This window comes from Rosa rugosa, chromosome 7 (assembly GCF_958449725.1).
Source record: "Rosa rugosa chromosome 7, drRosRugo1.1, whole genome shotgun sequence".
NCBI classification, from domain to species: domain Eukaryota; kingdom Viridiplantae; phylum Streptophyta; class Magnoliopsida; order Rosales; family Rosaceae; genus Rosa; species Rosa rugosa.
Window position 1 is genome coordinate 6,762,928 of NC_084826.1, and position 16,156 is coordinate 6,779,083.

At 37.3% G+C, this 16,156-nt stretch overlaps 3 protein-coding genes across 3 annotated transcripts; 2 read left to right on the top strand and 1 right to left on the bottom strand.

Moving 5' to 3' along the window:
* The first annotated feature begins 5,303 nt into the window (after positions 1-5,303).
* LOC133721816 (WRKY DNA-binding transcription factor 70-like) lies at positions 5,304-6,711 on the top strand. The gene is made up of 3 exons (XM_062148548.1): positions 5,304-5,664; positions 5,873-5,977; positions 6,060-6,711. Exons 1-3 carry the CDS (start codon positions 5,345-5,347, stop codon positions 6,553-6,555), a joined length of 921 nt encoding a protein of 306 aa, XP_062004532.1. The 5' UTR covers positions 5,304-5,344; the 3' UTR covers positions 6,556-6,711.
* A 1,693-nt stretch (positions 6,712-8,404) lies between these two features.
* On the bottom strand, positions 8,405-11,122 carry LOC133722580 (pentatricopeptide repeat-containing protein At4g38150-like). The gene is made up of 3 exons (XM_062149458.1): positions 11,031-11,122; positions 9,780-10,570; positions 8,405-9,351 (listed from the first exon to the last, which is right to left on the bottom strand). The coding sequence occupies exons 2-3, from the start codon at positions 10,027-10,029 to the stop codon at positions 8,675-8,677; spliced, it is 927 nt and encodes a 308-aa protein (XP_062005442.1). The 5' UTR covers positions 10,030-10,570; positions 11,031-11,122; the 3' UTR covers positions 8,405-8,674.
* A 2,289-nt stretch (positions 11,123-13,411) lies between these two features.
* Positions 13,412-15,405, top strand: LOC133721852 (trafficking protein particle complex II-specific subunit 130 homolog). The gene is made up of 3 exons (XM_062148593.1): positions 13,412-13,870; positions 14,765-14,946; positions 15,094-15,405. Exons 1-3 carry the CDS (start codon positions 13,778-13,780, stop codon positions 15,206-15,208), a joined length of 390 nt encoding a protein of 129 aa, XP_062004577.1. The 5' UTR covers positions 13,412-13,777; the 3' UTR covers positions 15,209-15,405.
* Positions 15,406-16,156: the final 751 nt, after the last annotated feature.

Sequence of the window (16,156 nt, forward strand, 5' to 3'; positions counted from 1 at the left end):
GATGAAGGTGTCTTGATTTATAGAGTTGGATTACTTGACAAATGTCAAATAGGCAGATATGAAAATTGTGTCTGCGCTGGTTTGCTTGGGCTCCAAGTGTTTTCAGTGTTCAAGCCGTGTAGAGAATCCTCCTATTAGGCATGTACAACTTTATACCCTCATCAACCTTAATATCAAAACAAATCATGACAATGGATCTCAAAAGACGAAGCATGACATGTGATTCAAAAAGCAAAGCATGGTAACTGATTTCCATTTTTGCAACAAACATGGTACTAATATTGACTTGGAATTTGGGTGCTAGCTAAGAATTGTGTATAAAAATAATTTATTTTTAAGACTTTTCATAGATAGTCGGTGAGAGACAGCTTGTCATTTACCATAGAGAAAAATTTAGCTACCCTCCCCAAACTATTATGCCAAGGCCAATTTGATACCCAAACTCTCAAACGTACCAATGTGATACCCAAATTCTTATATTGATATCAACGAGGTACCTCCGTACAATTTCTGTGACGGCCCCGTCAAATTGATGACGTGACAAGTACGTGGAGATAAAAAAAAAGAGGTAAAAGACCAAAATGACCTCTTCTTTTTTTTTTTTCTTTTTTTTCTTTTTAAATTGAATTTCTCAACCAATCTCTCTCTCTCTCGCTCTGGCTCTGCCGCACTCTGCTTCTTTGGCCGGAATCCGCTGCTTTTCTCCCCGTACAGATCATTGGAGTAACATTTGCAGATTGATTTCTTCACTTAATAAACACCCAATGGAAACTAAAGCCACCCAGAGTTCATCAGTTGCTTCTTCTACGACTTCGTTTGGGAGCTCGAAGAGACGGTGTGGGTTTGGACGGAGAGCAAGCGACGGCCGCCATGGAGAGAGGCTGGATCACCTTCGTGTTTCAAAGTCAGAAACTTGCCGATGACTGGTCTTCAATTGCTTTGATAGATCCTCTTTTGATCAAAGAGGGAGGGATTTTCGAAACCGGTGGTATACGATAAATCACCAAATTTCATATGGTACTTATACGATCATCAGGCCACGATTTCAAGCCTTCGTCTTCTCTGATTCCAAACCAGGTATGGAGCTTTCCAAATTCCCTAATTTCAGCCCCTAATTATGTTCATTCTGTATTGCTTCGAATTTTTGCGATAAAGATTAAAGCTTTAGAACAAAACAGTGGTGAAATTCTAGTTTGTGAGTAATGTAGTTTGCTTTCTTTGCTTTTAGCTTCACAGTGGTGATTTTCTGCTCCTCCCAAGGAAAAGGAGGATACTGGAGAGGATATAGCAATTTATGGTTCAGATAGTGCTCGAAAAACTGAGAATAGTGGGCAAGATAATTCTTTTCATTCTGTGGAATCTGGACAAGTCCAGGAAACAATTGATAATGGAGGAACTGTACCCGAAAAGATGGATATTGAGATGACAGCAGCTGATGAAGATAATGTAGTAGAATCAGGAAAAGGGGGTGGCTGAGAATGTTGTTGTTGATTTGTTGGATTGGCAGGTGATACCGGCGCACAAATTGTCTGAATCGATTCGATAATGAGAGAGTTAGGTGCTTATTTACTTGGGCATTAAGGATTCATGGAATTGCTTGTTTGAGTTGATTCCCTCTGCTAATTGCTCTGGCTGTTCCATTTATGGTACAATCATTCCAATTCCAGGTTCTTTATTCATTTCCTCATTGAGATTTGTAGGATTGCTAATGCTTGGATGAGTTTCAAACAAAGATACCAATCTCTAATAAATGGTTCTTTGCGAGTCTGGGTTTGCCTGATCTGGGCTAGAAGAAAATCCCAGAAGAAGAAGAATAAGAGAAGAAGAAAAAGAACAAAAAGAAATGAAAAGAAAAAAAAATGAATTAGCAAAAAAAGAGAGGATAAAAAGTCTATTTAGCCCTTTTTTTTTTAGCCCATGTGCTTGCCACGTCAGCAAACAGACGGAGCCGTTAGAGATTTTGGACGGAAGTATCACGTTGATGCCAATTTAGGTCTTCGGGTATCACATTGATACTTTTGAGAGTTCGGGTATCAAATTGACCTTGGCAGAATAGTTTGGGGAGGGTACCTGAATTTTTCTCTTTACCATAATACTCTAATTTAAATTTACTAAATTTTTGGAGTTTTTTTTTTTTAAATACAAATAGGACCTTAAAAGCAAATTTATCGGCCTAGTACCATTTGGTGTAGTGGCATTAATCTCCTTTTTATAAGTGGGAGGTTGTAAGTTTGGCTCACGAAAGCTAATTGTTTTAATTTGAGTTTGTTCATGTAATAGAAAGACAACAAAAACAAAAACAAATTTATCAAAAACTTATTTGTTTTACGTAACTATTAATTGTTCTCATAGCACAACAAAAACTGGGAGGGAGGGAGGGAGGGAGGGAGGGAGAGAGAGAGAGAGAGAGAGAGAGAGAGAGAGAGAGGGAGGGAGGGAGGGAGGGAGGGAGGGAGGGAGGGAGGGAGAGAGAGAGAGAGAGAGAGAGAGAGAGAGAGAGAGAGAGAGAGAGAGAGAGAACTGGGTGCCCAGAGTAAAAATTTGAAATTTTAATTTGAGTTTGTTCATGTAATAGAAAGAAAGAAAAAAACAAAAACAAATTTATCAAAAACTTATTTGTTTTATGTAACTATTAATTGTTCTCATAGCACAACAAAAACCGAGAAAGAGAGAGAGAACTGGGTGCCCAGAGTAAAATTTTGAAAAGACCAAATTACCCCTCAAATTATGTCATGTGGCGCACTTACTAACACCGTTAGTGACGTCATGTACATATATTGGGTCGGAGTTGTAATTTTTTTTTATCGAGGATAATTTATTAAAAAGGAAAAGAAGTACAGTAAAGTAGGAGAGACCTAAATCATAGCCCACCAGAAACAAAAAACAAACCTATAACTTACAACTAATTAACTAAGAAAAATAACATAACTGAAAGTTGGGAAGCCTCAACCAATCGTTATTACAAAAAGAGAGAACAGAATCGGGTGGCAAGTCCCACCATGTCAAACCTAATGAATTTATCTCTTCGTTTGCCAAAGCATCTGCAACTCGGTTACCTTCACGAAAATAATGAGAAGAGCGAAACTCCATCTGCGAAATCCGGTACAATTAGTTCCTCCACTCTACTCTTAGTTGCCAAGGCACTAAGGTAGGAGAGCGAAGGAAGTTAAGAACTAACTCTGAATCCACTTCCAACCAAATATGCTTCCACTCCCTTATCCAAGCTAATTCAATAGCTTGGATAACAACTATAACTTCAGTGGCAACAGAACTTGCAATGTCCAAGTTAGAACAAAAAGCACCTAGAACCTTGCCCCTATAATCCCGAAACACCGCGCCATAGCTAGCTTTATCCGAGCTAGTTTTCCATGCCCCATCAGTGTTCACCTTAATATACCCATAAGGATGAGGATGTCAATTAACTTCAATTATTCGAGGAGCACGACGGGGTTTACATTGCACAACGGAGTTGTAATTTAATGTACTAAAGTTTAATTTATGTATAGAAATTCGTAGTGGGCCTATTTTCAGTTCCTCTTCTTGAATTTTTCCCTAAAAATGAATTGAATGACGGATAAATTAAGTATTTAACTCTTGATGACGGTTTCATATTAAAAATAAGGTTATTATCACAAATGGTATATGAACTTATCCTCTATCTTATCGATGATACTTGAACTTCAAATTTGATCACAACTAGTACCTGAACTTTTCTATTTCATTTCAAATGGTACCTATCACTAACTTTCGTTAATATATGTTCTGTTAAAAACTGACATTCAAGAGTAGTTTCACGAAAATACCCATTTAAATAAATTTTTTTACTAGATATTTGATCAATTAATATGTTAATAAAAATAGAAGTTCAATTAAAAATAGAAATTATAATGTATCTCTACCCTTTTATGAAAATAAAATTTAAAAACAAGATCTCAACAAAAACTAATTTGTTTTATACATACAGATAAAACATTTCAAATAAAACTTAAATTTTTTTTTTTGGACAAACTATAAAACATTTAAAACCAAAAACTTATCAAAACTTTCGTAATTCTTTTTTTTTTTCCAGTCATTCATATTTTTAATTGAAGTTGAAGTTTTTCTTTTTGATAGTCTCATTTTTTATAGCCACAGTATAAGTGAAAATAAGTGATATTACCAGAAAAAAAAAAAAAAAGGTAATTTTACAAATTTATCCTTGAAAAATAAGTCACATGTTTGGCACATGTCAGTTTTTAATGGAACATTAACAGAAGTTAGTGATATGTACCATTCGAAATGAAATTGAAAAGTTGAGGTATTGATTGTGATCAAATTTGAAGTTCAGGTATTATCGATAAGATAGATGATAAGTTCAGGTATTATTTGTGATAATAACTCTAAAAATAATTAGTATAAAATAACATTGTCGTTATGAATGGTTGAAATTAAGGAAATATTATGATAACACTCATTCAATCACAAGTTTAGTCCAAATAATTGATTTAGCTAGCCAAACCTCGATCGTACCTGCAGTCAGTATATAAACATTCGAGAAACTATAGCAATTATTGAGGTATATCTGATATCGATCACTACATGGTCAAGCCGATAATGAAGAACATCCCGCCACCGAGTTGAAAATGAAAACGATGTTTCAACAACTTTACGTAGAATTGGTCCGTACTTATCTGGTTTGCTGTATACAATAATATTTACTCTATAGTAGCTACTATATATTCTCCATAATCTCGGGACCCAATTTGAATTTTTTGCCTTTCAGAATCTGAAGTAAAAGAAACGACAGAAATGTTTCATTCTCGATCAATTGCCCCCAACTTCTCAAATCGTATTCGTTTTAAAGTATAAAAGGAACTACGTACGTCTGCGGCTTTGGTCGTTTGAATTGTCAGAGAAGAAACTACAACAAATATCAGGGATGATGAACCATAGAAGAAGCCAAGTATTCAACAACAATTTGGTTTATCGAATAGCGATGAGATAATATTTATTGTTAGTCTAAACTGGGAGGCTTGATTTCCGAGCTTCCAGGGAGCTTCCCGCGCTCAAAAATTCTCCAGCTTTGGAAGAAAATAAAATATTGTGGGTACAGGAAACAGGGGAGCGAAGACTCGTGCGCACAAACGACATGTGGTGATGACCTATGTGTGTTACATCATGAAGATGACGCGATCATATATCTCTTTCAGTGAAAGGATGAGATCATCTGTGACATCATCTATATATAGAAGGAATAACAGTATAACACTATATATGTACACACAGAGCAGAAATTACAGTTCATTTTTGAATGGAGTGTCCTTGGCCTGAAAGTGTTTTCTCTTCGGAGAATCGGCAAAGGGCGATGGAAGAAGAGCTGGTTCGAGAGGAGGAATTTGCGAATCAACTTCGCGAGTTTCTTGATGATCATGGTGATCATGGTCGATGGGTGGTGGCCCAAGCTCTTGGTACGAAGATCTCGAGCTCTTTTACGAATTCGAATAGCCTTTCAATCTTAAAAGGGAATCATCAGGGGGAGCTAGTTCCTCATATTATTCGAGCCAACACTACTTTTGCTGCGCCTACTATTGTGAATTCATCGTCTTGGAATGCACAGGAGGGACGACATAGGGCTATTATGAGTACCGAAACGTCCAAGGACCGTAGAGGTTGTTATAAGAGAAGGTAATCAACAATTACTCATGCATGTAATCTATTTCAAATGTATTCTTTCTCGAGTCCAGAAACCTAGCTATTTGATGTTTTTCAAGTTTAAATACTACCGAGTCCAGTATAACATCGATAATACAAAAGAGATCCACTTACTTTCTAGCTAGCTCAGTAGATAGTAATGTCTGATTATCATTTGCAACTTACTGTAAATTACTTGCAGAAAGACTCCATATTCATGGACCGGAAACACTCCAGATTTGGTTAACGATGGTCATGCATGGAGAAAGAATGGACAGAAACAGATCCTCAATGCCACCCACCCAAGGTACGTACGTAATTAGGGATAGCATGCACAAAAATTCTGCTACCCACTTATCAGTTTCTTATTCTGTGTCTTATATATGAAGGAACTACTTTAGGTGCAGCCATAAGTACGACCAAGGCTGCAGAGCAACCAAGCAGGTGCAGAAAGTTGAAGATTATCCCTCTCTGTTTCGGACTGCATATTTTGGAAATCACACATGCACTTATCACTTCCTCAAAGCTCCTGAGCTCCTCCTGCAGGATGGTCTAAGTAGTACCCCTAGTCCTACAGAAGACTGTAATTCAAAGTTTACTATTACATTTGGCAACACAAACTACAGCCTCGCAAACCAACAAGAAGACCCTTTTTTCTCATCCAACATATCAACCAGAGAGGAGATGATCAACTCTAATCAAATAGCCACCAACCAATCATCAATATTTGATGATCTCGTGTCACTTGATCAACTGCCGGTGCTTGATTCATCTGGGGTCATCAGCAGGTTGCCATCAATATTGTCTGAGCTTGATCACGAGGATACGACGTACAGGACAGTGACGGGTTATGTGTATCATGATATCTTCCCATATGAAATTTGATTACGACATAATTGGCTTTTGTAATTTATTTATTACGCAAATCGTATGTTTCAGTTACTTCCATGCCATAAGGACACTAGTATCGTTTGTGGATGATGGAATTTTTAGTGCAATGCTAGACGTGTCAGCTTAATGTAGCTCAATAATCCAGCAATAGTTCACTCAACGCAAAAGACCATTTTCTGTTTTTTTTTTTTTTAAGGAAAAGACCATTTTCTGTTATTGTGTTCTTCTTCATCATTACCTCATCTGCTTCTTGCTTTCTTATTTACTCTGGCAGCGACATTTCCATTGTGGAAACAAGTAAAAGGAAAGAACACGAGATTTATATATGTACAGTCGATGTTAAACTAAACAAAAGCAAGATAGAAGCCGGAGTGAAAAATAAATCAACAGCTAGATGAATGATTACAACTCCCCAGCCTCCGCAAGATTTGCTAGTGGCATGTTTCTTTGTTGGAATATATGGGTATGATATAAGTGATCAGTTGTCCACACGTACAGTTAGCATAAAACACCTAACCATAGCATTACTTGTCACTTTAATATAGATATAAGTGAACTGAGACACATTATGATTGACAATCTGATATTAGAGTGATACTAGAGTCATTTTTTAGTGAGATTTCATTGAAGATTCATCATTTTGTTAATTTCTTTTTCAATAATCATCTTTGATGCCTCTGGTTTTCTATCATGGTATCACCGCTAGGGTGCTAGGTTCCTCTTGTTGCTGAGATTCTAAGCCGGGTATCTGATCAATTCAAGTTCATCACTTCGATCTGATGCTGCATCTTTCAGTCTAAAGATTCATCTATTGTGTACGTAATACGACGACTGCGCTTCACCAATTTGCTAGCAAGTTCTTCGTCTTAATATTTGAGGCTCGAGTTGAATAATAAACTTGCAAGTGTACGAATCATCTCAAATATGGGAAGTATTAATGATCAGATCAGACTTTCGCACTAATGGTCGGATCAATTCTAATCAATTGGCACAAGGAAAACTATCAACCAAACAGACAGAAAGAAAGGAACTATATAAGCACATCTAAGCATGGAAACTTAATTGGGGTAAGCACGGCCGGCCTAGGGGGCCTAGGTTACCCTAGCCCCTATCGAAAAAGTCGTGAAATCTCTACTCTGCTAGCTTCTCTAAGTCGCAGTCCTAGCTTATGGACATGTACATGTGAGCGGAAATCAAAAACAAGTAAAGAGCTACTAACTAAAACAGCACCAAATCGGTGTTGGATGCAACGACAACTGTAAGATCAAAGGTTAACCAAAGACCAAGGCTATATTGAATGGTGGTTAGTGCTTTCAACATGGTAAAAAAAACTCTATGCTGAGTCTGACAACAGGAAACTATGAAATGTTTCTATGAAATTTGCTCTCTACTATTATGACACTGAATCACTTCAAGGGTCTGTTTAAGAAAATTTTCAGTCAATCACAGCATGTGTAAGTTATAAGGAGCTAAAGAATGCAATACGGTTTTTACAGTAAATTTAGAAAACTGATCATTCAAAAATCTCTTCACAACCAGAGCTGCAGAACAACCAGAGCTTATGCACTGGTTCAAATAGCTAATGGCCCCCAAAGAGAGATTTTGTAACCCCCTTTATAGAGATGGGGCTTCTAAATGTCCTCATGACCTCTGTAACTTAACCATTAGAATTCTTGAGTCAATAATGCAAAATGGGGAATCATTCAAATCATTCTCTCAAGAAATTGAAACTAGTGAAAGATAATACATAGAAGTAGCAATACTAATTGAAATTCACACACTAGAAGCAACACAATAGCAACAGAAATAACATTTCATTTCAAATTCTAAACTTAAACACTGATCAACACAAAAGGAATGAGATAAAAGCAGCTAGGACATGAGATACATATCCACAGAACAACAAAAGTTTCATCGATCACAAACATTTCCTAATCCAGTTGATAGTGTATCTAACATGATCACAATCCTAATTCATTCCCACACAACAGAAGTTAGGACATCAGAAACATAAACATTACAATTTGATTTCAGAATTCGGGCTTTTAACTGTTAGCACTAATCCAATATTGGGCAATAGATCTACTTGCCAAAGAGAATGTTGATTACCGTTTTAACCACATGTCCTTTTTTTTCCCTTCAAAACCTCCATCACAGCCTTCTTTTTAGGAACAAACCCCTTCGCTTTCATCTCCTTCAGAAACTCCTTGCCCTTCTCCACATTGAAATCCTTTAGCCTGGCAAAGGCCTTAAACACAGCGATGTAGGTCCTGGCATTGGGCTGCATTCCCTTATCCATCATTTCCAGAGTGTACTTCTTGGCATCACCAAGAAAGTTGGGATCTTTAGCGAGTCCCTTAATGAGAACACTGTAAGTGTATGCATTGGGGGTGACACCAAGGGATAACATGCGCACAAACACCTTGAGAGCCTCCTTGGCCTCGTATGCCTTGGCATAGATCTCAATGACACCAGTGTGTGTCACAACTTCAGGTATAATGCGATCCAAGTCCATCTTGACAAATATCTCTTCGGCCTGGGACATAAATCGGTCTTTCCTCAGCATGTTGATCATTCTGGCCATAGTGAAGGTGACAGGGTCCGCCTTGCGCATTGTGTCAAAGACATCTTCCAAATCTTTGGGGTTTTCTGGGTCATTCTCAATGATTTGTTTCTTGCAGAAAGATAAATAGCTATCAGGAGGGAACCTCGACCAGTCCATCTCTTTGCTAATCTTCTTTATAACATCATCATCATCATCTGAGTAGTCTGAATAGTCTTCTGGATCATCTGCATAAGAAAAGGAGACACACATAATAGGTCAAAGGTAGTAAATAAAAGCAATCTTCATTCATATCCACATAACACAAGCTTGGAGGAAAGCAGAAACCTTTTCCATGTATCTAAACTTTTCAATTTCACCTAACCGTAATCAAACGTAGATGGAATGCACAATCTACTTGCATTTGCCCACACAACACAAAAGCAGCTATGTATGAGATTAGATGCATTTCAATAGTTTAGCACTTAAACTAGCAACCGCAATTCATACTCACAGAGCACAAAAGGCTAGGACACGCCATACATTTACCAATTTCAACTAGTAATGCTAGTCAGCTAGGATACCCTAACATGTCAATGTAATTTCAAGTTTGTACCTTGTCATACTAATCATACATAACAGAGCAAACGGAATGAGCAATGTTCATTACACCTACCAAAGAGAATGTCGGCTATGGTTCTAACCACATGGCCTATACTGCCCTTTAGAACATGTCTCATAGCCTTCATTGCCTTCCTGTCAGCCACAAAGCCATTAGCTTTTATCTCATCCAGAAACTGCTTGGCCTGCTCCATCTTCTCATGCCCAGCAAATGCCTCAAACACGGCTGTATGTCCTGGCATTGGCCTGCTCCATCTTCTCATGCCCAGCAAATGCCTCAAACACGGCAGTGTATGTCCTGGCATTGGGCTGCATTCCCTTGTGCATCATTTCCAGCACGAAATCCTTGGCAAGCCCGACAGAACTGGGGTCTGGATCTGAAGCAAGTGCCTTAATGAGCACACTGTAAGTGTAAGCATTGGGGGTGACATCAAAGAGTAACATGCGCTTGAACACCGTCAGCGCCTCCTTGGTCTTACCGGCGTCTGCATACTCCTCAATGATGCCTGTGTAGACAACCACCTCAGACACCACATCTTTGTCGATTTGAGCATCAATCTCCCTGGTCTGATGCTTGAGGCCATCGGTTAACAAAGCATCATACATTTTGATGAGACTCGTAAACATGCCTTGGGTTGAATTGACCTTCATCAAGACTTCTAGCAAGTCCTTGGGATCTTCAGGGAGCACAAACATGAGGGACTTGGGACAGAAAACATTGAAAGGATATTGAGGGATCGGTTCGCTACCATTGTCAATCACTAAGGTCTTAAAGTTGATGCTGCTAACATTGACCTCAAGGGTGTTGGATGAAGTGCTTGCCATTGTTAATTGCAAACAAATACTCTGTTCAATTTCAACCCAAATAGGAAAACTTTAGCAAAACAGAAAAAGAAAGGAACAAATTGAAGCAACCAAGAGAAAAGGAAAGCATAAGCAACACTTTCCCCAGTTTAATTTCTCAGCAACACAACCAAGTTTGGAAACAAGTTCTTAACTAAAGATTCATGCTGAACCTAAACCCTAAAAAGAAAACTAATCAGTCAAACTCCCACATTTCTCTTGGTAATTTAGTAAATGATAGATGGGTCTTCATAAAAAAAAAAAAAAACCGAAAGATGAGTTCTTGGTTACAAATCCTTACAGAAAAAGAAACTAATAACTCAAACCCCACATTTCTCCAAGCAACTTAGGAAATAATTACATAAACAAATAGGGAAACTAACCAGGTAAGTCACAGATTGAAATAAGATCTGTTCATAATTCATAAAACGCTTAATACTTGATAGAAGGAGCAAATGTTTACCTCTCGTGTAGAAGCAGCGAAGACCAGCTGAGGAAGAAGAGAGAGGAGCACCCAAATGCAATAGAATTTGAGGGAAAGCTTTGGCCTTAAACTAATAAAACTCTTTTGTACTTCCAGAAACTTCTGTCAGAGTTTTCATTAATTTAGGAGCTCTGTTTTGTCTAATCATTTCTTGTTTTTTTGAAAAGTTGGCTAATCATTTCTTAGGTGACTGGATTTGCTATTAGTACTTGGGACAAATTCACTCAAAAGGTGTGTTAAGGCGAAGTCACCGTCACTAAACTATTGAGAAAAATCATTTCCACTTTTCCAGTTTTTTACGCAAAGGAATATTCTTTTAGGAAAAAAAATTCCATATATACAAATTCATTCATTTTTAGCAAAAGCACTACTAATTTCCTAAAATCCTGATTGACTTTGCTAGCTTTGATTAACATGAGTAGTTCATGGGCCAATTTGTGTGATTGAGGTTTACCTTATTTTCTCTGTGATGTAATCAACTTCAAGAATTGCTTGAGGGTACATAACCTGGATGATGGATTTATTCTCGATACTCAAAAATAAAAGGACATTGAAACCCCAAGTAGCAAATTAAATTTCGAGTTTATTATTGTTTATTTTTTTTGGACAAAAATCCTTTTGGGCTTCTCTTGTTAAAATTTTGCCACAACACATTGAAAGGAAAAAGTACCACAAATAATGTTCATCTGATGAGTAACTGACCAAGAAAATTGTACTCAATCACCCTTGGATGCAACTCCAATTGTGAAAATAATATTTAAATTGAACTGTTTTGTTTTCCGCCGTTAGATTTACATCCAATAGTAATTGAACATAATTTTCATGTCGCTAACCACATGAACACCACTGAGAGTACCACACCTGATTAATTACAAACAATCTTGGACTAGGAAGGGGGTTAGCTATGGATGCTCTAAATTTCACCAATGAGCAACACAAGGCAAAACCAAAGTTTCCTTGGCTACAAAGTGTGCAAAATTATTACAAACTCAATGTGCAAAACTCCATATCAAATACTAAAAATTACAAAAAGTTAATGAGCCAATTTTTTTTTTCTTTTTATCAAGCCTCGTAAGAACGAGGTTATTTATTGAAGGGGTTAAAAAGGAGATGAGAATAAGCACCGAAACCTCTCATAAAAATATTACTGTAAACCTCCTTAAAACTGTGAAGCTCTCTAAATATCTTTACTCTATTAGGAATTTATACCCAACTCCAGTTGTGTGTGCGTGTATATATATATATATATATATATATATATATATATATATATATATATATATTTTTTTTTTTTTTCATAAACAATGAACTATAATCATACGAAGATTATTCCAAGAGTAACTGGTCTTTTCTAGTATTCAATACACAAGCTATCAAAATCGTTGTCATCCAACAGCACAAAGTGGGTCTTAACATAAATAAAAAATGCCCTGGGCCGATTTACTTCATGCAGGGTGTAGCAACTCCTTCACCCTTAACACTTCCATTCCACCAGAAGAAGAGGGCGCTTGAGTAATATTCCAAAGCTACTCACAGAAAAAACCTCCTTCTGCTAGTATCCATCTCAGGCTTGTGAACCCACTCAAACTCGCCGCCTCTAGGATCAAATGTCCCGTGCTGCAGACTGATCAATTTAAGGGTATAACAAGGACCACATTCGTGTAGACGGGCAAATGGTTTCGCTTTAGTGGCTGTGTTTGTTTCCCAGAATCTGGGTATTGGGAAAGGAAAGTGTTTCATTTCCTGTGTTTGGGACAGCCAAGGAAGGGAAACTGGTTCCCAAAGGAAAGGAAAAAGAGGAGGAAATTGGTTCCTCCCCTCCCCCCTCAGGAACCACTTTCCGAATGGAAAGGAAAATGATTCATTTCCATAGTCACAGCTTTGGAATCCTTTTGTCTTTTTGCCCTTTACTTCAGCCTTTTAGTCTCTTTGGTTTCAAAAATGTACCGATGATGACGGAAGAATATAAAATCTTGCTAGTTGTGGATATTGGACGGATTAATTAATGAACCTGATACTAGAGTTGTATTAAGGGAGAACCTCTAGCTAAGAGTTAGTTCCCACGTGATCGATGTTTATCTAAGGCTTAGTTTGGCATTGCTTCCCAGGGTGCTTTTGGGGCTGCTTCTGCTTTTGGGCCAAGAGCATGGTGTTTGGTAAAATCTTTGAAAGCTGCTTTTGGTTGAAATGGCTTCTCTGTAAAGCCAAAATTGGGAAGCCACAATTTGTAGCTTTTAAGAATTGCTTTGGGAAAACACGGAGCTCCAACAGTAAACAGTTTAATGAAATCATTCTAACTGCCAATTCTGTCCTCCTCCTTTTCTGAAAATTACATCGAACCCGGTAAAACCTATCTTTTCTCCATCGCAAGGCAGACATCTCTCTTTGCCGTCTGATAATTTCCACATCTCCTCCTTCCTCTTCTTTCAATTCGTGGATTTTCGCCGGCCTCGCCTCCATCCTCTGCGCAGACTTTGAGTCTTCTGGGTCATGCTTCTTCTCTGCAGATAGAATCAAACGGAACCCAATTTCTCTTATTCCTCCATAACTGCACAAAAAGGAGTAAGGTATCTGAGCTTGACAATACATTACTGGATCGCGTAAGCAGAGTGAGAGCAACCAACCACTCTCACACTCAAGCTCTCTCTTCTCTCTCTAAACCCTAATACATACATAGATATAGATCTCCATCTCATTCTCTGTATGGTGATCATGAAAATTTGCACATGGTTGTTGGTATAGATCGAGCTCCAACATGGCCAACTATCTCGCTCAATTCCAGACCATCAAGAATTCACTCGATCATCTCGATATTGCTGGTAAATCTCACCATTTCATATTCCTATTTGAGCTTCATTTGAATTTTCGCGAACCATGGAGCTTCTGATCTTCGTGATTGTTAGTAACCTCTCTCACTTTTAGGTTCGAAATTGAGATTTGAGTAATTATGAGCCCTCATTTCGGGCAATTTGATTGTAGAAGCAAAACTGCAGATTCTCTGAGCATGATTAAAGTTTGCTTTATTGTATTTCGAAAAGAATTGGTAGTTCTACTGCAAGTATGCACAATTTTTGTGCTTGGAGTTTCGGAACATATAAAAATGTTTAGAGTGTACTATCATGCATGTGATGCTTAATTTAGCTGAAGAACAAATGCGGTGATCGTTCTTTGTTTAGTGACAAGCTAGATCAAGTTATTTCTGGTCATACATTGTCAACAATGCTTGTAATGTTACATATGCATGAAACAAATAGCTGCTAATAATGTAGCCGTGCTGTTAGTGTGGTGTTGAATTCAACTAACAGAAACGAATAGCTAAGTGTGTTTGTGCTAATCTTATGTCCTTGCTAATCTTATGTCCTTGAAGCTAAGGAATTGCCTTGTGTGCGTATTATCTGTGTGTGATTGGATGATGTTCATGTTCCTATCTGGACCAGATGGAAAAGGACTTGTCCCATGTTTGAATTTGCTAGTTAGTGCATATGAGAAACAATTGATCTCTGTTATATCTATTTAACTGAGTATTTTTGCTCAAAATGTACTGCAGTCAGCTTGAGCTAGAACTAATGCTCTGTTTTATGGCTATTATCTCCTGTAGATCTGATATACTTGTATTTCATTTGTGGCTGGAAATTGTCTCCGTTTTTTCTGTTTAAATGTGTTGTTGCTAGTCTACTAGTTCAATAACTTTTGTTTCTTTTTTAATTTTGTAGGATCTTGATGAGTTCAAGACCATTCTCAAACCACGGCTAAAACTAATTGTCCAAAATGATGAACGGGAATGGTTTATTGTTTTTGTATCCAAGGCACATCCAAACAATGATCAAGCCACCAAATTGTCAAATAAAGTTTATGCCAAACTTGAAGTTGATTTTAGCTCCAAGAAGAGAGAGAGGTGAGCTAACTGTTTGTATAATTAGTGGATTTAGTAATATTGAGAAATTTGCACATATGAATGATCACTGTGTATGATAGCTTGCTAAAATTTAATTGCACCTTATATATAAGTATCTTATAAGAAAAAAACATGTGGCTTCCTCAGGTGCTGCAAATTCGACCTATATAGTGCTGAAGAAACCTTTTGGGAAGACTTGGAATCCAAGATAATGGAGTGCATCAGAAATACATTGGATAAACCACATGAGTTTTCTATCTAAAATCTAAATCAATTGTACCAAAAAGCTACCCAAAGAACTTGATATGTTCAACGAGATATTGATTTTGATGAAAGTGGAAATTACTCAAGTGAAGAGACTAGTGAAGAAATGGAGGATAATGAACATGATGGAGATGGTCCGGGAAGACAAGAAATGGAGGTGTTAAGAAATGCAATTGCACAAAGTGTAATGAATGCATCTACTTAGCATTTAGTTGCAAATTTCAAGTGACTTTAATATATTTTGTGTAATGGTTCCCGTTGAACTATGGTCGGGAAATTAATTCAAATATTCTAGACTTATTTTTGTGTAATAGTAAAACATAATATGCATATTGAAGAGTTTAAAGTAAATCTTTTATTTGATCCAAGCAAGGGTACAAGAATAATACATGAGAAATTTTTTTAATTGGTATGGTTAAATAATCAAAAAAATAAAATTATGTATTTTAGTAACATATCTTAGCATGTATGACCATTTTGGTAATTATACTCAGCCAAAGCACTTTTGTCTTGTAACTTACCAAACACCTAGAAATTGCTTTTCGTTCTCACAGCACTTTTAAAAACAGTTTACCAAACACCTCAGCTGCTTCCTCTCACAGCAAGTTCGGAAGTGTTTCCTCTCACAGCAAGTTCGGAAGTACTTCCCCTCACAGCACAGCAATCCCAAACTAAGCCTAAGATATGTTGTACAGATAATTCCAAAGTAGTTTAGATAAGCTTGACCTTTGTACTTGATAATCACAAATGTAATTATATATACATTATCATATGAATGAGAATATCACGACTTCCCAATTCTTTCATGGTATCGGAGCTACACACAGCTTCTGACGACCACGAAAGTTTGGTTCTTGAGGGAAAAGTGACTGTTAATCTACCAATACGATGACCAAGGCGTGTTGTAAAGTTGTTTAATAATTAATACAAGCTCAGGCTCATGATC

Coding starts and splice junctions, on each gene's coding strand:
- LOC133721816 (XM_062148548.1), top strand. CDS start 5,345: ATGGAAGAAGAGCTGGTTCGAGAGGAGGAATTTGCGAATCAACTTCGC. Junction 5,665..5,872: donor AGAGGTTGTTATAAGAGAAG/GTAATCAACAAT, acceptor AATTACTTGCAG/AAAGACTCCATATTCATGGA. Junction 5,978..6,059: donor CTCAATGCCACCCACCCAAG/GTACGTACGTAA, acceptor TTATATATGAAG/GAACTACTTTAGGTGCAGCC.
- LOC133721852 (XM_062148593.1), top strand. CDS start 13,778: ATGGTTGTTGGTATAGATCGAGCTCCAACATGGCCAACTATCTCGCTC. Junction 13,871..14,764: donor CGATCATCTCGATATTGCTG/GTAAATCTCACC, acceptor TTAATTTTGTAG/GATCTTGATGAGTTCAAGAC. Junction 14,947..15,093: donor AGCTCCAAGAAGAGAGAGAG/GTGAGCTAACTG, acceptor TGGCTTCCTCAG/GTGCTGCAAATTCGACCTAT.
- LOC133722580 (XM_062149458.1), bottom strand. CDS start 10,029: ATGCCAGGACATACACTGCCGTGTTTGAGGCATTTGCTGGGCATGAGA. Junction 9,352..9,779: donor CATAGCCGACATTCTCTTTG/GTAGGTGTAATG, acceptor TTTCTTATGCAG/ATGATCCAGAAGACTATTCA.